The 22,299-nt window shown below is 37.0% G+C and overlaps 1 protein-coding gene across 1 annotated transcript in view; it reads right to left on the reverse strand.

Moving 5' to 3' along the window:
- Positions 1-4,641, reverse strand: part of ksr (kinase suppressor of ras) — a 105,380-nt gene extending 100,739 nt beyond the window's left edge. Inside the window, exon 1 of the mRNA XM_075364667.1 lies at positions 4,293-4,641. Within this exon, the coding sequence (XP_075220782.1) occupies positions 4,293-4,460 (168 nt within the window). The 5' untranslated portion in view covers positions 4,461-4,641. The remainder of the gene's footprint in view (positions 1-4,292) is intronic.
- Between the last annotated feature and the right edge of the window lie 17,658 nt (positions 4,642-22,299).

Consider the following 22,299-nt stretch of genomic DNA (forward strand, 5'->3'; position numbering starts at 1 on the left):
TATTGATCTTCTGAAAATATAACATAAAAAAGTGCTTGGTACATTATGAATGATAAAATGGTAAAAACTACAAACTAAAGTATTTAAAAAAACTTCTAAAAACTTTAAAAGTCCACAAATTTTTGGTAGTTCAAATATTGAGTCAACAACCCTAAAAGTTTTATTTTGTGTGATATTCCTGAAAACATGGGCTAGCATTACACTCTGTGCACATCCAGGTAGTTCACGTCTTTTTATTGGGCGCTATGTTGTATTCTTGCACACAAAACATCTTCTTTGAGGGTTTGGCTATTTTTCTGTGGGGGAATGGGTGAAATGAAGTGTCAAGCAGTAAGACAAAGAGGATTTTCAGATAGAGTATTTGATTTTCTACCAGGTGTAGTATTTTTTTCTGTACTGAATTCTGCCAATAATTGTTTGAGAAGGTTAAGTTTAAAATCAGGAAAAGTAGGCTTCTTACCAGTTTTCATTTGGTATAAAACAGAATAATTTAGAATTGACAAAGAAAAATAGATGAAAAAAAAAAGTTTCTTATACCACTCCAATATTTTTCTTGTACAGACAGAATAAGAAATGATCAAGTCAGATTTGTCTATAATACCCATATTTTGATTGTAATTCATGACACTCTGAGGCTTCACAATAATTTCCCTTTTATAGTTTCTTCTTTTAGCTTGGACCATTACATGAGAGTGCACAGATGAGAAGATGTGCACATCTCTCTTGTCATGCCACTTTTCTGCTAACAAAACACCAGTATTTTGTGTGGCACAATCAACCTTTTTAACTTTATTGAACACCAGGGTTTCTTTTCTTATCGTATTTAGAGAACCACAAGCTCCTGTTTTATGGTCATGCAAGAATTGATACAATGTTGGGCTTGATACCAATTGTCAATATAAAGAACATGCCCATTATCCATAAATTGTTGCATGAGTTTAACACATTTCCAGATACTCCCAATTTACCTTCTATTTGATCAGACTGAAAGTCTGATTTTCCAGTGTAATCTATAAAATCTATTATAAATCCAGTGTCACAATCGCATAGTATGAATAATTTCTTACCGAACCTGTGCCTTTTTTTTGGGAGGAATTGCTTCCAGGATAGCTTAGCTTGCCCTTCCAAGCAATTTGTGCATTGATACTTTATCAATGCACAAATTTTTGAATGGGGAGAAAAACATCACTACTTTTTTTTTCAATGACTGGATTACCACACTTTGTATAATCTATTATTATTACCAAGAATATCCTTATTATCATTGTCACTGAAACTTAACAATCTGAGCAACAGCATGAATCTATTCTGAGAAAAGAATTGTGCAAAATAGGGGGTTGAAATAACAGAATCAGTAGACCAATATTCATTAGCATTATTTTTGATTACCCTTGACATAAGCATGATGCACAAAAAAAAATTTGTAAATTTGGGGTTTGGAGGAGCATCTTTTTTGGTGTTCATGCGTTCTGGTTTACTTTCTTTGAGTGCACTAGTACTGGCACCTTTATCAGTGTTTTGTGACACATGTACCATTGTCTAGCCTATCATTTTCATGAACAAAACTTACAACTCCTATGTCCAGCATTACTTCATCCACATTATTATTAAGACTTAAGAACTGTTAAAGATTTAAATTAACAATTTGAAAATCTTCCTGTTCCAAATTATCTTCAAAGTTTATGTAGTTTCTTACCTCTTATACTACAGAATCTGAATCATCATCTTTGGAATCAGAAAAACACTGTGTTATTATTTCATTTATTTGATTGTTAGACAGTTTTTTTGACATTTTTATCAATCAAATAGCAAATAAAACTTAAAAAGAAACAACGAATAAAAACATATAAACAGAAATAAAAGTATTACAAAGAAAAACACATGCACATGGTTAGAATTGAATGTAAACAAGCAACGATACAACAGCTGACTATATGGAAAATTCGTTATCTTGTTTGTTGAAAGCACTGAAAATTCTTAGAATATTCATCAACAGATCGCAGCATATATTGAATAATAAATTAGTAAGAACAGTGTTTCAAAATAGAGATGCTACTCCATGGAAAGGTCGATGACATTTAAAATCGGCTTTGCTCTGTTTGGTCGAAGCATTGACATTTACGAACATTGATGCTACATAAAGGGTACCATCACACCATCCCTTTTGTTTCCATTATAATCACTCATCTAACTTCCAGGAAGTTACTTACATCTGTGAAATTGTTAAGCATGAAGTTTACCACTTTGTTCAGGACCTGGATTTTTAACTAAATCAACTTTATTTTAACAAAATTACAACACAAGGAGAATAGTGGTTTTAAGCAGTACATCCTATATATTTCCATACAAATACTGGGCAGTTGCAACTATTTTCAGAAACATAAGAGAGCATTATATATATATATATATATATATATATATATATATAGGCAGCGCTGCTGCTGGCTGTTGCATGATATTAAACATCAGTGTTTTCTTCTTTTCAACATAATTTGCTTGTATTTCATTAAACATATGTTTTATTCATTAATTGTTAATGCATAGCATGCAACCATACGATATGGACAAGTTGTCAAGCTTGTTGGATTCAATCTTATTATATTATTGCAAAATATATTAAATTATAATTGTTAACTTGAATCAGTCTTCGTTTTATTTACAGTCCACTTAACATAAACAAAATAATATATATATTAAAATTTGAAGCAAAAAATTACTTACAAAAAATCTTTAAAAAAATGAGATTGCTATATCAGGTAAGCATATTCTGATAAAAACATTACAAAATAAAAAATACTAAAATGTTGGAAGGATGTTTCTTTCCTGTCCCATTTTAATAAATGACTAGAAGAAAACAGATGTTTCCTTCTTACATTTTAAGATTTAAATTTTTTAATAGTTTTTTTTCTTGAACATGCTAATCTGATGAAGTAGCAATCATTACGAATGTTCTTATAAACATACAAAGAAGAACAGAAAAACAATAAAGTAAATTTTTATTAAAATAATAATTTATACATTTAAATTTATATGTGTTTCTTTTCTTCTCAATCTTTTATAACAAAATAATTTATTTAATCAGTTTAAAATTCCAAGTTAACAAAATTTAAAAGATTACAGATGTATGTAGAACCTAAAGTAGTTGCCATTCGTGAACAATTAATTACCAGTTAATTTTTTATGCTTTTAAAATACTCATTGAATGCATTTGTAAAATTAATGTCAATAAAAGTAATTAATGAAATTACTTTGTAAAAGCAACCACACTCAATACACATAATATCAATTTACAAATAATAACAGTATTACAAAAAGCTTTTTTTATAGTTTATATTGTTCCATTAATATAAATAACTGAATAGCTGGCATATGGGCACTACAAACAGTTGATGTCATCACATTCAATAGAATATTTAAAATCTCCACTTTATTAGAAACATCCTACTGGAAAGCTATTACTAAAAAAAAATAACATAATTTTTGCAATGCAGCTATTTTCTTATTTTAGCGTTTATTAAAAATTCTCTAAGAATAATTCATATACCTTAATCAAAATTTTAATTACAAAGGTAAACAAACAAATGTTCAAACTTATCAGCAACTAATCCATCAGACATTTAAACATAGACTTTAGTTCAAATTTAGAAACTCTGAATAAAAAGACTGAAGGATACATTCTGAGAAACTACTAAATGCAACCAATTAATATTGTTCTAAATGTTTAAATCAATGGACTAACAATTTCAACATCAACAAGGTTAATCATATTTTAGACTAAAATAACAATTTATAATCAAAACATATGCAATAGATGTTAAGGATTAAACAACTGACAGGAGCTCTGACATTGATGAGTTAGTTTAAGGAACACAGGGTACAATGAAATAAGCATCTAATAAAATCCAATCGTTTCACAGCAAGGATGAGCACTGTGAACACCATTTAAAAGCAGAATTTATAAGTTACAAGATTTAATAAAAAATAAAGAAATCAAACATTAGGGAATTTTTTTTTTTAAATAATTTAAAAGAATTACAAACTACTGGGTGGCAGAAAACCTGCATTATAACCAAAAACTGGTTAGATGTTCAACCAAACTCATTTAATTGTAATTTTCTTACACCTATAACACAGAATCAAAGTTAAACATGAAACTTTAAAATATCAGCTATTCAAACTGTAAGAAATAAAGATATTAATATCACTATCACATTCATATATATTTACTTAATTGGAATTAGGAAAAGTGTACAGTTTATTCGATAATAAACTTAACGGAAAATTTGTATTACCTCAAGCGTTCTAATTTCTTGCTGAGTTATTTCGGCACTTGTAGCACACTGTGTTCTAAGTCCTTCCAATCTATCAGCAGAAATGTCAATTATAGATTGGATAGACTGAACCGACTGCACTACATCTAGAGCACGACGAATCTCCTGCTCTGCCTCTTCGTCTGCCATAACAAATATCACTAAACACTTAACTTCATTTCATTAATGTTATAAGTTAGGCAGATTATATATGATGGGATAGATATACAATTAGCACAATAACTTACTACAAAATGATAACCCGCAAAATAATTTCTACCCATTATGGTTATGGATAAGCTCGAAAGCTGAGTAAAAACTACCCACTGTCCGAAAGTGTTAACTGCCTTACTGATAAGAGTGCAACCCGAACTATGGATGAAAAGTTACAGTGAAATAAAGGAGATTTTTGAAAGATTATATATAATAAAATAATAATTTCGATTGAAAAATATACTCAGCTATTAGGTAAATTTTGTTAAAATAGTTTTACAGAGTAAATATAAAAAAATGAATTAAAATAATATAAGTATGTTAGTATAACACATTTTATTGACATTTTTAAAGTAAGTGTACAATTTTCAGGAAAACAAAATACTTGGAGGATTTTTTATGATTACTAATATCGTTATTTAAAATTTAAATTTATTAAATAATTCTTTTTACAATGTTTTAAAAGAAATATATTTTATTGGCAGTGAAAAACGGCCTAAACCATCAAATAACCCGGCAATTTCAAAATAAATATTGGGCAGAATAAATTATGGTAAACAAAAAATAAGTTAGGATAATTATTATAATAGAATAAAGTGGTAAATTAGTTTTCAAAATTACAATTTTTTGTTTGAATTATTGGTACTTTTTCGGAATCCGACAGCCAATTAAAAAATTTTTTTTAATAAAAAGAAAAACAAAACTTATATTTAGAAATTACTTAAAAAGTAATAATTCGTCTATTAAATAAATAAAAAAAAACTGAAAAAAGTGGCTGTTGGATTCAGAATTTATAACCATAATCTAACCAAATTTAACCTATGCTTGCTAACCTTGACTAAACAACAGTAATGTTTTGACTATTTAAATAATAAATTCTTTTCACACACACTACAAATCATTCATCTCATCCTCTAAAGCAATACCTAACGGTGCACCCGGAGGTTAAACAAAAAAATAAATAAATTCTGTACATTTTCAGTTATTTCTCAGCTTAATTTTTGTTTATTGTTTTTTAAAATGTAATAATTCACCTATCAAAATAAAAAAATTGAAAAAAGTGGCTGTCGGATTCTGTAAAAGAACTGAATTATTTTGAGAATTCATGCTGTACAATAATCTGTTAAAATACATGCAGATAAATTTTGAATTATTTCAAACAAATTGTAAACTTACATCTGAAAAAAATTGTTCAGTTGTATTATAAATAATTGACAGAAATCATATCTTAGTTGTAGTTTAGTTCTACTTACTAAAGGTACCTAATTAAATTCTTAGTCAGCACATCCAAATCATTTTCATCTAGTGTTTGATTACCTTATTCATCAGTTAGCCAGTTTAAATTAAAAATATTTAACAATGCTTATCAGAGGAATTATAATATCCTTAAAAATAACCACTAAACATTGTGTGAATTAGAATTTTAAAGAATAATTTTCATTAATACGGCATCAAATTCTTTTTTCAACTATATGAATTACAGAAGGTTACTTATTGATATGAAGGAACGTTAACATTTGTAACCTATTGTTTAGAGTTTACATTGCTCCTATATCCACTACTGCCTAAAAATCCCACTATCAAAAATCATATTCGACTATACCTCTTATCTTATTATAAATATTTTCTTTGTGCATTTTATAGATATGAACCCACTTATAGAAGAGTCCGCCCTTCCCTATCACTATCCCTAAAAACCTAGTGTCCTCTCATCCGCATCCTTCTGTGATATAACCCCCCTTGCGAAGTCTGCCACCTTCCTCCAATTATTCTCGTTGACCATCATATATCTAAATACTTCTATGGGGCTTTTCCCATCAATTCCTGTGGTGGGCCTGAGTGTTCTCCATTTACCACATTCAAAAAAGGTGTGTTCGGCACTGTCTTCTATCCCACAATACATGCAGCCCGGTTCCGGCCTTCTTCCAATTCTACACAGGTACTCATCAAAATTTCCATGACCTGTAAAGAACTGAGTAAGATAGAAGTTGACCTCTCCTAATCTTCTATCCAACCATCTAAATAAATCTGGGATTAGATCCTTTGTTCGTTTGGCGGTCCCCTGCACTCTCCATCTATTTTGCCACCTCGTCCTTAATCTATTTTTAGTTTCTTGTACCTCTATCCCCTGCATCCTCTGTACCCTACCCAATGCCATTAAGTCTATAGGGGGGACCCCAGACAGAACACATAGCGCCTCATATGAAACTGTTCTGTAGGCTGAGACCACCCCCAGCAACAGTCTCCTATGCACCCCAGTAAGTCTGCGAAGATTTCTCTTTATTTCCACTGAAGGCCACCAAACTGGCACCGCGTACAATATTGATGATACCACTGTAGATGCGATAACTCTCCTCTTTGATGGCCTAGGAGCTCTCTTATTAGACATAATGACATTAAGGCTCTTTGTCATTATCTCTGCTTTATTACATACATTTATGATATGTTGCGTAAAACAACAGCTTTTATCTAGAGTAATGCCCAAATATTTAACTGAATGGGCTTCTGCTATTGCCTGTCCATTTAAAGTAATGAGCGGAGATTCTAATTGTCTTTTCCCTGTAAACATTAAGAATCTGCTTTTATCCATAGCTGCCTCTAAACCACGTTCTGCTACCCAACTGCTGATTATCCCTAATGTTATATTCGCTTTCTCCTGAACCTCATTGATAGTTTTACCCTCTACAGTAATCGCCAAATCATCGGCGTAAGCCAATACCTGCACTCCACATGGATACCTCATTTGTAATATCCCATCAAAGGCCAGGACGCATAATAAAGGACACAATATTGAGCCCTGTGGCACCCCGCCATACAAATCAAATCTTAATATCTTTTCCTGTGCTTCCACCTGACACCTTCTGTCTGAGAGGTACTCCCTAATTTGTCTTTGTAGATATGGACTTATATTCTTCTGAGCCACAGCTTCAATAATTGATGACCATCTAATGATCCCAAATGCATTTTTAATATCTAATGTGATGAACAAGGGAATACGCCTCGTCCTCCAAGTTCCTCTGCTTGTCTCTAGAGCCCAATCCATTACTTTTTGTATTGCATGTATTGTGGATCGCCCCTTCCAGAAACCGAACTGATTATTGCTAATACATACACCCTCCTCCACTTCTCTGATGATGCGGCTGGCCAACATTTTTTCCACTACCTTCCCCAAAGTATTAAGGAGGCTAAGTGATCTGTAAGATATATCTCCATTTTCCTTTGGACCCTTCTGAAGGAACACAATTCTGGCTTCTATCCAGCACACCGGGAAATTTCTATTCTCCAGGCCCTGACTGGTAATCTCCAGCATTTCCCATGAGACTCTCCTAACTAGACCCTTTAGGAGCGCCGCAGGAATCCCGTCCAATCCGAGGCTCTTTTTATTCCCAACACGCCCGACTGCTGCACTTAATTCTCCAAGAGTGAACCTCCTGCTGTCACAATTAATGATTCCCTCGATCACCTCTTCTGTACAAGGAAATAACTCGCTAATTTCCTGTTCCGCTTGCGATTTACTTAAAATAGACAGGCGCTTGCCAAATCTGTTTGTAATTATTTTATACGCCTGTCCCCAGGGGTTGTTATCTAACTCCTCACACAATACCCGCCAGGAATTTCTCTTTGCTTTCCTAATAGCCCTATTTAATGATCGTCTATCTTCAATATATACTCGGGCCGCTGCCTCATATTCTTGTCCACCTGTGATCCTGAGTCGTTGTTTCTTTCTCCTGGAGTTTTGTAACTTATCTCTTAGTGTCTCTATTTGCTTTGACCACCTATATGCTGAGCTTCTCTTTCTGCTCCTACTCTCCTCCCTTTCAATCTCTTGTTTGACTACATTGGTCAGCACCAGCGGTGTTAATTCAGTCATATTTATGAGCCTCGTGGATGTCCTACTAACTGTTCTTTCTATCTCTTCTGCTGTAAACTTCCGGGGTAACGGTCTTTCTATAGTAGCAAACATCGGATCATCAATACAAATTCTGGTCGCTAAATGATCACTGGCGATTTCGTGAGGTAATACTCGCCAGTCCCATTGCTCCCCTCTCCACCTGTTGTCCAGGATTGTAAGGTCCAGAACCGACGAGTGCCCTCTCGCCTGATAGGTGGGGGTACTGTCATTGACACAATGACCGCCAATAGAGCTCATAGTGTGCGTCAATATTTCACCTCTTCTATTTGTGTAAGCACACCCTCTAGCCACTGATTTACAGTTAAAATCCCCCAGGAGTATGAATTTCTTCCTATTTCTAGTAGTTATTCTTTGTATGGTATCCATGCATCTCGCAAAATCACTCAACTCACAATTAGGCAAAATATATACTGCAATTACGAGTACAGAGTCAGATTCAATTGCCACTATCCCTTTCGATCTCGCCATATTCCTCCAGGCTATTCTCCCACTGATATCTCTTACCACTACATCCCCTTCTGTATCGGCTATCCAGCCAACTCTTGCTGCTACATAAATGTTGGGTTCTGTAACCACCAACAAATCTGTCCTCTGTGACACCGCCAGTTCACTGACCAAATCACATAACATAGAACTCCGATTAGTATTAACTAGGAGAGCCCTAAGCATTTTGATTTTTTAAATATGCCCAAGCCCCTGTTCAGTGATCCTGGCTCCCGCAGTTAAGACAGCTACTGTGCTCTTTACAATCCGCAATTTTGTGACCTTTGCCCCCACAATTGAAGCAAAGGTTCAATCTATCTGGGCCATTACACTCACTCCTGCGATGTCCCGTGCTCCAACATCTAAAACACCTTTCTTGATCTTCTCGTATGTACGCCCTACAATTGACCCATCCTATCTTTATTCTTTGGTCAACCAATCTGCATGCTGCTCTGTAGGACGTGACTACCGTAGCATTCTGTGTTTCACCATACCCTGGTCTTATGGATGCAATTTTAACCTCTTCACCATCCGCTGTCCTATTCATTATTGCTGCCAGTATTATCCTGTTCCAGAGTATCCATTTCAATGTCCCCTATGTGCACTATTGTTCTTCTACCTGCTCTAGTTTTTAAGTCTACTTGCAGGTCTGCAGCTTTATCCCTGAGCGTACTAGTAAGATCTGCTGCTGTTTGAGCCCCCTGAATGCGGACATGTAACTCCTCATTCCTACCTTTTTTGAGGGATATGATATCATTGGCCTCGTCGCTATTTACCGCAGATTTAATTTTTTTGAGTAGCTCAGCATACGACTTACCCACTGCTTTTACTATCACTGTGCGGCTCTCCTCCGCAGGTGGAGTGGCCTTCTTTATTGCCGCTTGTCCCAGCCTTAACTGTCTTGCCTGTGTATTTGCATGGAGAGTCAATACTCTAACCAGCTCCACCTGGTCTTTTGTTATATATGACAATGCCTTTTTGGTATAATTACCAATGCTTCCGGCCGGCAGTAAAAATGCAGTCCCCAGTGATTGTTGTAAAACCTTCCTAAATGCCTTCAGAATGATGTTCATACTTATTTTCTCCGCTGCTCTTGAATCATAGTATATTTTATATTTACTTCTTCTGACTTCAACCGTTTCTTCTCCAATAATGGAAATTTCATCCTTTAATATATTGCCCGCCTTACACTTTAAACGATTACCTTCACTATCCTCTGCTCTATTGATTTTTGCTATGTCATTAATACTACAAGTATCTCCCGCTTCTGCAGGAACTTCTGTGATGTTTAAAATTCTTTCTCGCAATGTATTTGGCCACTTCCTTGGTAAGAGCTCTATTAATTCCATGTCTGACAAATCTCCAGACAATACTGCCTCCATGTCCACCTCCATAGCCACTGTGTCTGTCTGCATAGCCTGAGTGACTGATGCCAATGGGGGCAACATTTCCATCAATGACTTCAACCCCAAGTATATTTTTTTCAATTCCTGCTCATGTTTGTTAATATACTTGGATAGCCCAGCTCCCATATGTTGCTTAAGGGAGATCATGACCAAACCCAACTGATAGGACAGGCTCCCCAAACTTCCAGGCGAAGGTTCCTCTTCTTCTGATGAACCCTGACGTGCTCTTTTTTCCCCTTTACCTCTACTTTCTTCGACGTGGACGCCTTCGCAAAACTACCACTTTGGGAGGCCATATCTTCTGTTGGGAGTGAGCCTCAGCGACGCATTATAGCTAGTTACACTCTGGAGACAATTCCTTTTCAAACGAGTACCCACACCTCTATTTTAGGGGTTCCAAAATGGAGGGCCCTAAAAAAAATTTTTTTTGGGGGTAGGTAAAATGTATGATGTCAAAAAACTATTGAAGAAAATTGGGGGGAGGATGAGGGGTCAGGGGATAGGAAATTTTATGATTCGGATAGATATGTTGGAATTTTTGGAATCGGAGCAATAGGGAAAAAGTTATAGTTCTGAAACTGGAACCCCTATAACACTTCGTTTGACTTAGAATATTTCACTACTGAAGATTTATTATACGAAAATAAATCTAAGTCCTTGTTTACTTCTTCTGAGTATGACGTAACTGACAAGCCAAAGCTTGTCAATATAACTTGTCTTCCTATTTAGCAAACCCCAAGTGTACTAGTGCTGCTACCAAGAAGAGATTATTGCCTCGACTCGAATTCTTCCGAGCGGCTTTCACAGCTCTCGTCGAGGGTCTCGAAAATCTTACCTCTTGGCCTAAAGAAATAACTGTAGCTCAGAAATTGGCCCCAGCCCCAATGCAACCGCGTAGGTTTGCTGAGGTGGTCAGAGGCAAACATGAAACCAGCCAATCCCCTAAGAAACCTGAGGTTGCGTTTGTTAATAGTGCGGACGGCTCGACAGTGTCCAGCAGTCAGCTGAAGAAAGACCTCCAGGTTGCCCTTCGGGGTGACCGGAAAAGTCTTAAAACTGGGAACATTAAAGAGACCGTCAAGGGATTAGTTGTGATAGGGGATGTTACGGAGACCATTAAGGCAATTAGAGATTCTTCGGCGGTTAAGCAATTGAATGTGAAAATAGACACGAAGAGAACGCGTAGGCCCCGTATTATAGTCTATGATGTTGACTATAACCTGACCGACGAAGATGTGTTGTCCCTAATTAAGGAACAGAACACTGATTTGGATGAATCCGCCTTTCGGCAGGCCTGCAGGTTGGTATTTAAAACGGGTAGGCATGATACCCAGACATATCATGGAGTCTTTGAAGTAAATTATAGTCTTTTTCAAAAATTTACGTCTGCAGGCAGACGATTTAGGGCCCTGCCAAATAAAAGAATACGCAGATGTCCAAAGATGTTTTAACTGCTGCAGATATGGTCACAGGGTTAAATTTTGTAAGTTTGCCTTGGTGTGTGCCAATTGTGGCGAGGAGGGCTACAAGCGTGATGATTGTTTGCATAGGTCCGAGGCTCCGGCCTGCGCTAACTGTAAGAGGTTGTACAAGAATCATGAGCACCCAGTTGTTAGTAGGGAGTAGGGAGTGTGGAGTGTGACGTAAGGGCCGTTGCGCTGTACTTTAATTTCTTAGATTTAGGTTCGGTCAACTAAATGCCCAGAGTGCTTATGTAGTCCAGGTTGAGTTAGATAAGATTGTAGAGAGACGGAGCCTCGATGTTGCCCTTCGGCAGCACCCATATGTAATTAGGGATGGTCTACCAGGCTTTTAGAGCTGGAAAAAGTTTTGTGTGGGGCATACCTTTATGTCTACCATTCTATGCAGGAAGTCGCTTGACAGTGTCTTTATACAGCAGGTTTCTGACGCATATCATGTTGTGGCCAGATTTGCCATTACTGGACTGAACCTTACAGTTGTTAGTTCATATTTCCAATACAGGGATGCTACTGAGGCACACCTAGCGAAATGGGATAGGATCCTTCGTATTGTGAGTAATGGTCCAATCCTTACTGGTGCCGATGTCAATACGAAGTCGCTTTTCTAGCACAGTGGAATTACTGATCATGGCGGTGGCCTAATTGACAGTTTCATCGTGAAGCACAATTTTGAGGTGTTTAATGTTGCAGACCAGTTGGCCACTTACGTCGGCACGGTTAACAAACGAAGGGCCTTTTCAGGTACAAATTTAGATATCACAATTGGTAGGGACATCACTGGCAGAGTCCTTGACTTATTTGTGGTCGACGACTGTTCTAGCGATCACCGGTTGATAACTTTTGAAGTAACGGATGAGTTGCGCGATGGCCATGAGGGACACACTTTCCTGTTTGCCGGGGGCAAACCAGGTCTTCCTGCATAGGAAGGCAGACTGGGCGAAATTTTCCTTTTTGTTGGGAGTTTAGACTGGAGATTTTTTCTCGAGACCTAGACGGTATGCCATTAGATGTCCTGGCAGAAAATTTCACTTCTGTGGTTGTGGCGGCGGCTTAAGCCGCCATTCCTAGAGGTACTAGCCGGGGACGTATATCTGGTTGGTTGTCTCGGAATCTGACATCAATGAAGCAGTCTGTGAACCGACTCAGAAGGGCTGGACAATGAGAGGTTGATCCCGATGGCGTGCGTCCATAGCTGCAGATTACCGCAGAGCGAGAGTTAGATACTTTCATAGCAGTAGGTCCTCCAAGCGTAATTTCTGGCGCTCCTTTGTACAGGAACAAGGGAATAGAGATCCTTGAGGCGTTGTGAGCCCTTGGATATAAGCGCAGGAAAGATGCCCTCTTGTCATCCTTGTCAACCCGCGAGGGTATGGTAATTGATGAGGACCGTGTCCTTAACATTTTTCTAAATGATTTGTTCCCGGATGACACTATGTTGGATGAGGATACATATCACCGGCGAGTCAGGCGGGAAGTCGCGGTTTTCGAGACCGACTTTTGAGATCACTGAGGCGGAAGTGCGCCAAGTGATGTGTTATGGCACGGCACAAGGCCCCCGGATATGATTGTATCACAGTGGAGCGCTTGTGAGACACTCCTACTGTGTAGTCTCTAACATATGATGATTTTCAGCCCAGAGAATACCACAATGATGTTGCTTAGGGCCGATTGACTGCTACTCGATGGATCTGGGTACGGATGGCTGGTCTCCCCATTTGGTACGTTACGACTCAAAAACACCTGATAGTTATCCTTGATGAGAATTTTCGGTTCAAGGAATATCAGCAATATGTAGCAAAAAAGGCCGCTGATGCTTTTTATGGAATTCGTGAAGTCATTCATCCTGATTGGGGGTTGAATTACCGTACCATGTAAATCCTTTACAAAGGTGTCAGCGAAGCTATAATGCTGTATGCTGCGCCTGTCTGGGCTCACCGCATGGCTTTTAGGTATTGCGCGGACATTTTGCTGAGGCCCCAGCGACTCCTTTTGCTGGCTGTTATAGGCGGTTATAGAACAGTCTCGCGGGAGGCAGTCTGTGTTATAGCCGGAGTCAAACCAATAGATATCTTGGCTAATGAGCGTAAGGAACGCTACATTTCCAAAGTAAATATCCTATTGTCAGAACGAAAGCAGGAGATTGAAGACCGGGGCCTTGCGTCTTGACAGGTTAGGTGGGACAAATTCATGAAAGGGATTGTTGGCACCGAGGATTACATCTTAAATGCTCTTGCCGAGGTGGAAAGCGCTGACTGTAAATATGTTTTGGCAATTTTTATTGACAGAGGCAACACTTCCTTCCTTGTGTTGGATTTCTGTCCTTTATGAGTTGGAACGCCGCAATGTTCCCGTAGCCCTGCAGGCCGTAGTACGTGACTACTTGTCTGATCGCATGGGTCTGTTTAAGAATGCGCAACCAGTTGTGGAAAGGTCCGTCACCAGAAGAAGCTCGCAGGGTTCCGTTCTCATTCCCTTGATGTGGAACATGGTATTCGACGGATTTTTGGAACTGACATTCCTGGAAGGGGTCACGGCCCAGGCTTTTGCCGATGACTGTCTCCTGTTAGTTTGTTGTTAACTCGTGACCGCTGCTGGAAGACCGAGCGCAGGTGGCTTTGTCAACCGCAGAGGGCTGGATGGGCATTCCAAATTTAAAGATTTCTGTGCCCATGACGAAATTTATTCTTCTCAAGGGTGCAGACAAATTATTTTACAGCCGTAACCCCCGCATTAAATATAAAGGCTGTGTAATCAGCCGGGTTCGAGTTCATAAGTACCTAGGTGTTTTGTTTGATGAGAAGTTGCTGTTTAGGCAAGAAGTGGGCGGACGCCGTTTCAGTGATGCAGAAGCCAAGGGGATTGCTCGAAAGGATTACGGGTGGTGCCATCATTTGTACATGGTGTACCGAGGTATCTTTGAAAGTATGACCACTTACGCTGCGTCCGTTTGGGCGCATAGGTTGGAAAGAAATCGAGCACTTATTCAAAATTTAAGGAGTGCCCAGCGCAGAGTTAATTGTATGCACTGGTGTTTTTAAAACAACCTCCTACGAGGCTACCACTGTATTGGGAATGGCTCTCCCAATCGATTTAGTGGTGAAAGTTTGGGCGGCCATGTGGAAATTGCGAAGAGACAGTGAGGCCGAGGTATTTGTTATGCGGTTTCGAGCCGGTCTTGTACCGGAGCGGAACGGTGTTCTCAATGCACCGGTTATAAATTTCGAACAGTTACCCATCAGCCGCCAGCGGAGGAGGCTATACAGCCTCGCGATGGAAGCATGGCTGCAGGAATGGCACACAACGACTAATGGAAGGTTCTTGTATATCTTTATACAGGATCTGGAGGGATGGTATGCCTCTCCATCGTTTTTAAGGGTAACGGAAGCCTGAGTGCTCTCCAACCATGTAAATTTAAACCATTATTTGTTTCGGTTCCACTTGGCAGTTGATGAGCTATGCAACTGCGGGGAGGCCCTGTCGAACGAACGCATGATGTTCAACTGCCCAGTTCTTTGGGAGAGGGGGGCAGAACTCAAGCCACCCTGGAACTTAGAGGTCAAGGGGAAAATGAGCCACTCACAAACGGCAAGTCAATGTTGCGAGAGCCGCATTGTCGACCGTGTGGGAATTCCATGATGCGGTTGCTTTGTTCAACTGATATCAGTAGTTTGCCTAAGGGAAAAGACTCCCACCGCGCTGCTGTAGGGAGCTAACCGAGAGATATGGCTGGCTACCAGCCAGATTAAGGTTCCAAGCGCTTTAATGGTGGACTGGTACTTGCTGACATTCAGCGGCCTAGGCGTGGCAGTGAATTGCTGCCTTTGACGAGCTAAATTTAATTATTGATTGTCATATATGTTTTAGTAGTTGACGGGGTGCGCCTACCCATTTTAGTGATATATGACAAGTGGGAGGTGGGACATGCAAGCGAGTGGTGTATGGTACCACGGTTATTTCGCTCAGGCTTTTAGGTTAGCTATAGTAGCTTGTTAGGGCACTGGTCGCTTAACTGTTTCGAGGCTCAGTAGTCGTTTGTTGCACAGACATTCGGTCTTATGCTTTAGGGCGACTGAATGGGGTGGTGGCGGGAGAAATGGTGGGGGGCAAACCAAGTTCTTCCTTATGCGTTGGTCAGTTCCGCGATCTTGCCAGACGATGGCCATGACAATTTACCCAAGCAGCTGTATGGATGGATCCCTACACCGAACATCTGGATGCAAGGGTTCACCGCAAACACAGATCTCTTTTCTTGTACGAAGTGTCGCTGTGCGTCCAAATCTTTAACATCCAAAGCACCGTAATTCGAAATAAACGGAAGTGTATTAAATCTATGGAATTCAGCCTTTATTTTCTCCGACGCATCGGTTTGTTGAAGATTCGGATATGCGAAACGGGGAATAAGACTTCCCCATTTCGTCGTGTTTAATGGTCTACACGCAGCACACAAGTTTTTGTACATGTAACTCTTAAATGATCTTCTCTTCGGTGCAGTTCAGCAGGTCCCTGGACACAATACCCTTTGAGATATTTAGTGGACTGTGTGGCGTAACTTCAATGTCTAACACTCCTGCCTTGAGTAACCGTATCGATTGTAAACCGTAGACGGTTTCAACAGTCCAATAACCGTCTTTCTAATCTCCTTTACTGTTCCTATAGCAGCTTGGACTACTCCTCACAAATGGACTAATCTTACCAAAATCTCCTTCTTTTCTTTTGATAACCAAATATTTTGGTATTGCTGCGCTGCCATTCGGTCGAAACTTGGTTCGTTTCGTCTTTTCTATTTTCGTAAACTCTACGCTCTTCCTTTCCTTCCCTTGCGAATATAAAGGCTCTCCGAACCGAGGGTTTTTATGTAGACCCTCTGCCACAGAATTTGTAGAAGTTGATAAATCCTTAAAAAGAGTCACCAATCAATATATCGCAAGGTGCGGGCGGTAAAGCGGTTGGGCATGCCCTGGATCATAGATCCTGCTCGGGTTTCCCCAGTCAACCGCCTCCCACAGATTTAACCCTGGCCGGGGAGTCAGGTACTGCCGACTATATTGACATCCACGACTGCATGTAGCAGTAAGGGATTCGATATACTTACCCGTGTGACAATTCCTACTAGGAGCTGAAGTGATTGATTGACTCATGTTGAACAGCGCAAGACTTCGTAGAGCAAGCTCACATCAGCTAATCTCTAACCCCCGGTCTCCACAATCGGGAAGGGGGATAAGTACTTCCTGTTACCACTTCGCCCAACGTCGGCAGAAAAACAGACCACGATCTGCCTCGCATCTGCCTTTAACAGCGATAGCGAGAAGCCCAACTTCAACCAGTTCGACAGCTCGGGACCGCCAATCCTATACTCAATAGGGAGCTCCTGAGCAGTACCATTGCCCCGTTGGTCGACACAAGTGAAAGTACCGAAGTACAATATCGTTGTACGCCCCGGATGTGTGCATAGATGGTATTGCACGGACGTGGGGTTCAATTTTGTCCAGGGCATAAAAATTATTTAAGTACATATCTGTTTACACGTTGAACGGGAATCAGAAAATTCAGTTAAAAATGTATGAAATGAATGTATCTTCAAAAATGCATCCACAGTAATTTTGCTTCTATAAAAGAAGATCTTGTAATTACTTTTAAATAAATTAGTGAGAATATTTTTTAATGTTTCGGTAATTATTGAAAATAACACGGAAGGTTAATAAAATCCTTTTTTGTAAGCCTAAGGATTGTGCTGAGTTATACAAAAACAGTTCTGTTGTCTGATTTGGTAGTAGTGGATATTGCTATTTTTTAAGAATAAGTGACTACTGTTTTTTTCGCAAAGATGAGCTGATCAACAAATTTTGAAACCCGCCTTCTTCATAGACAATTACATTTCCTTCATAACTAATAAGGTAATTTGTAAGTGATAAATAAAATAAAATATATATAATCGCTAAAATTGTCCGTAACTCAACCAAAATGGTAATCTATATAAATAATTAACTATTTATTAACAGAATATGAATTAGCTGATGAAATTACGCAAGTAGTGAGGAAAAACTGGTACTGCGTCTCTAGTACACCATGTCGACTACAAGGAGCGCTAGTTTCGCAGTCCGCCATCTTAGAAATTCCCTGTTTCCCTGTGAGAGATTCCCCTTTCCTTCAGGGAGTTGCCAACCTAATTATTTTTTACACAATAAATATTAATTCATAGATACAATAAATATTTCAAAGATTGTTAATAGCGCTGGATCATCAGCTGTTGAGTATTGCCAGCGGAAGAATTAAATAAAAAAATAATGTTTAAAGTTTAAAAAAGTAACCAATTATAGAAAAGATAGATTAATTTATTGCTTTATACATCCAATAAGAGTAGAACATCTTTCTTAATCTTAATTATGGTTATGACTCATTGTAAAGCACCCAATATATTAGAGATATTAATTTGAATTTTTTTCTCTGATAGTTTTATGATACAACCAAATCCTACTAGTGATCAGAGTAAAGGTGTTAGGCTTGTAAGACTGAATATCACTTTGCTTGGCATGTTGATATATAACCGTATATTTGGATTTATGATAAAGGCAACGGGGAAAAAGAAACATTTAACTCCACACTTTCCTTGTAAGGCTGACATGAAGTGCTTGTTAAGTTTTATACTGTTTTCTACCTTAAGGAGCGATTTAGTCTAATGTAAGCGTGTGTGCGTCTTTTTTATTATTAACACCTAATATATATGAACAAGAAAATTGTCCGATTGCAAGTATCTTATCTCAGATAAACTGTTTAAAAAATAACGTTCTTCTATAGTTATAAAGCGATCTATTTAAGTTATCGATCTTCGCGAGGAGAGGTGACACCTCAGCCTTTCGACCGGAAAGTTTTGGGTACGAATACCGGTCTGGAATGGCATTTTTCGGAAATTTTCATTCCGTATTTTCAAGCACTAGCTTCGAGCTTATGCGATGAATTAATCACAAAAAATTAATGTTATTTAATTCTGCTTTAAATATTATTTTTTTCAAACCGACACGAAATCAAAAACACATTATTTAACAATTTGCTAGTCCTTAATTTTGTTGCAGGCTTCAAAGAATCAAAATCTAAAGAATAATTGAAAATAAATATTTCCTTTTTTTTGTTTGGTACTTTTTTATAATATTAGATATACTCGTAATTCACCAATTAATTTTGTATGGGAAAATTCTCAGCTGGGTGCATTGAGGGACTAAAAAATTTGTGTGAAATAAGTTTGAATTAAATATTTAAAATATTTTTATTTTAAAGGCCTTAGGCTACGGCTAGGCGAAGGTTTTTTTTAAACACAAGATATTAGATATTTGCACATTATGGAAATAGGTGGTGGTTACACGCGACAGAAATTATCAAATAACATCAAAACAAAGGCGTATTGTCAAGCTCATGATACAGCGGGATCTGGGCCCATTCTTCTTTAGATATATGTTGCAAATAATATACTGGCTATACGTGCATTACTTAATGTAATGAACTGCGTGTTCAGTTCATCTTTTCTCAACGAATAATTTGTGGAAATATATCTAATTTTTCAATTAACGTTTAATATCGGAAACTATACGTACCTTTACTTCCATAAAATTTAAAAAATCGAAATATAAAATGACATCCATGGAGGAATTTGTCTGAAACAGTTACATATGTCATTGGTATATTACTGGAAATAAGATTTTTAAATCGACTTATCGAAATAAGTTAATATTCTAAAGGCCTTATTAGTAAAAATTAGAATTTTTGTACATATTTCTGAGTCACAGTCAGTATGTAAGTTTTTAGGGTGCAGCTCTTTTTTTGTAGAGGTCTGTAGAAAGCCGAGTCTGTTCATGAAATAATAGCATATAAATGTGTAGAAATTTGTCTCATCCGTAGTTCATTACGCAAGGATGTATATTAATAAGAACACAACTTGTAGCTGAGAGAAAGAACCGTGGATAGTAATAGTTTTACTAGTTATGGGGATATTAAAAAAAAAAGGTCTAATACTTCACCTGAAAAAGGACCACCAGTGTAACATTCTGTTAAAATAAAATATGAGTTGTACTGAAAATCTCCTTTTTTGAAGTCTGTTAAAAATTGGATATTAAAAAAAAATCAAATTAATACAATAATTATACTTTATTTTATGTATTTCTTAAAGTTTAATCAACATATTAATTAATATTAATCATTTTAACATAAAAAAATTCAAGTATAACAAAATATACATTAAAATATTATCTGACGTATGCACACACACACACACACACACACACACACACACACACACACACACACACACACACATATATATATATATATATATATATATATATATATATATATATATATATTAAATAAAACCAGATAAATAACTACTTGTAGCTGATTTATTTTCATGAAATATTTTATGAAATTATGTAAGTAATTTTTCAAAATTTTTTAATCAAATAATAATACAATTTTTTTTTAATGTTTCACAGCCTTGAATTTTATTAAGTTTATGTATAAAATGAGATTATAACAAATTTGAAATATAATATGAAAACATAAAAATTAATTTTTCAAATACCAAGCATTAATTTATTTTCATGGTCAAATTATAAAATATTATCAAAATTAAAAATCCTTTTCTTCTTTGGTACACATTCACATCAATTACCGTGGTATTGTTCCAACTCATACTAACATAAAAAAAGGATTTTAAATAAAGGCAGAATTAAATATATCTGTTTTTATTAGTTTAATAATAAGATGAAATCATATAAAAGCGTTTATATCTAATTAATGTTCTTATCTCAGTTAATTGTATTAGTTGGTTACAAAAAAAAAAAAAAGAAAAGAAGTTGAATGCTAACGTTCCGAATAAGGCAATAACACCTTGGTCATTATTTTTAAGGATTTATGAATTAGTTTTATGCACAATTTCCTAGGAATAAGTTAAACTTCCTACATGGAAAAAGGCTCAAGAGAACAACAGAATCATTATTCTGTTGTTTACATTTCTGATCAAGGCCGAAATGTAACATTTCAAATGTAATGCTTGTTAATTCTAAAATAAGAAGCTTCAAGAAGCAGTTTAAACCTGTCGTTAGAATTTTTTAATAGGCTACTTTGCATCTATAACCGATTTCAAGAAATCCAGTTCTCTAGTTCCTCTTCAGGTGTCCTACAACCAGTTCTAGATTCCTTTTGTTTTTCATTTATATTAATTAAATAATTAGGAAGCGATTAAAATATAAATTGTAATTTATAATATCTGCAGATAATATTCTAATGTTAACATTCATTCACTATAAAAAAATTCAACTGTATTAAAGATTAAAATAAAAAGACAAAAATGTAATGTCAAACATATTAATCAATAAGGAAAAAAATTTCACTACACTTAGATTTTAGAAAAAGTAAGAGGCCTGTATCAAATAGGCACATAAGCCAATAGTTGGACTTTTATTGCCGCTTTTAGACTTTATTGACTTTTATCCTAGTCATTACTTCAGTAAAGAAGTAGCTGTTTCACTGGCTCAAAAAGAATGCCAACATTTATTTTGTATATTTGTTATATCTGATAAAGAAAGAAGGCACTGACTGATTTTTTTGATTTTTTGGGTTGCTTTCTTGAAAGAATATGGCATCATAGTAAAGTAGCAAATATATTTTCATAAAAAAAAGTATATGTAAATAAATAATAACAAAAACTGCAGGCAGGCCTAGAACATCAGTTGGAAAAGTGATCAATCGACAGTCTTTTGTTTGCAGCCCTGGAAGTCGACTCGGAGAGCAGCGTGCGAGTTAAATCTTCTACGATCTACCATACACGATGTTTTGATGAAAGGTTTAAAGTTGTATCCTTATAAATTACAAATATTGCAGCACATTACACCACAAGATCGCACTGCTAGAAAGGAATTTGCCGCGGAAAGAATTGAAAATTACGATTGTTACCTTAAAAAGTTTATGTTCTCAGACGAGCCTACGTTTCACGTGTCTGGAAAAATGGTCCGAACGTTGGATCAAAGAACCTACATGTTACACTTGAAGCGTATTTGGGAGAGCCAAAAAATTAATGTTTGATGAGGACTTCTTCAAGATCGTGCGAGTAGATATTATTTCTTTGTGGAAACGGCAGTTAACGCGAATATCTATCTGGACTTATTAGAAGGGTTTGTTTACCCTCAGCTTCAAGAGTTGCTACCCGAAATCGTATCCCAACAAGATGGAGCGCCGCCACATTGGGATTTATTAATGCGTGAATTACTCAACAACACATTCCCAAATCGCTGGATTAGACGTGACGGACCGATTGCTTGGCCATATCGATCACCGGATATAACTTCCATGTGATTTAATTCCTATGGGATTTCATCAAGGATAATGTGTGTACTAACTCGTATAGTGAATATTTATTAATCTTAAGGAGAGAATTGTTAACGCGTTCGAACTCATAGATGTGGATATGTTACAACGAACATGGCGTGAAACTGATTACCGGTTGG

The sequence above is a fragment of the Lycorma delicatula genome, chromosome 4 (assembly GCF_047948215.1).
Source record: "Lycorma delicatula isolate Av1 chromosome 4, ASM4794821v1, whole genome shotgun sequence".
NCBI lineage: Eukaryota > Metazoa > Arthropoda > Insecta > Hemiptera > Fulgoridae > Lycorma > Lycorma delicatula.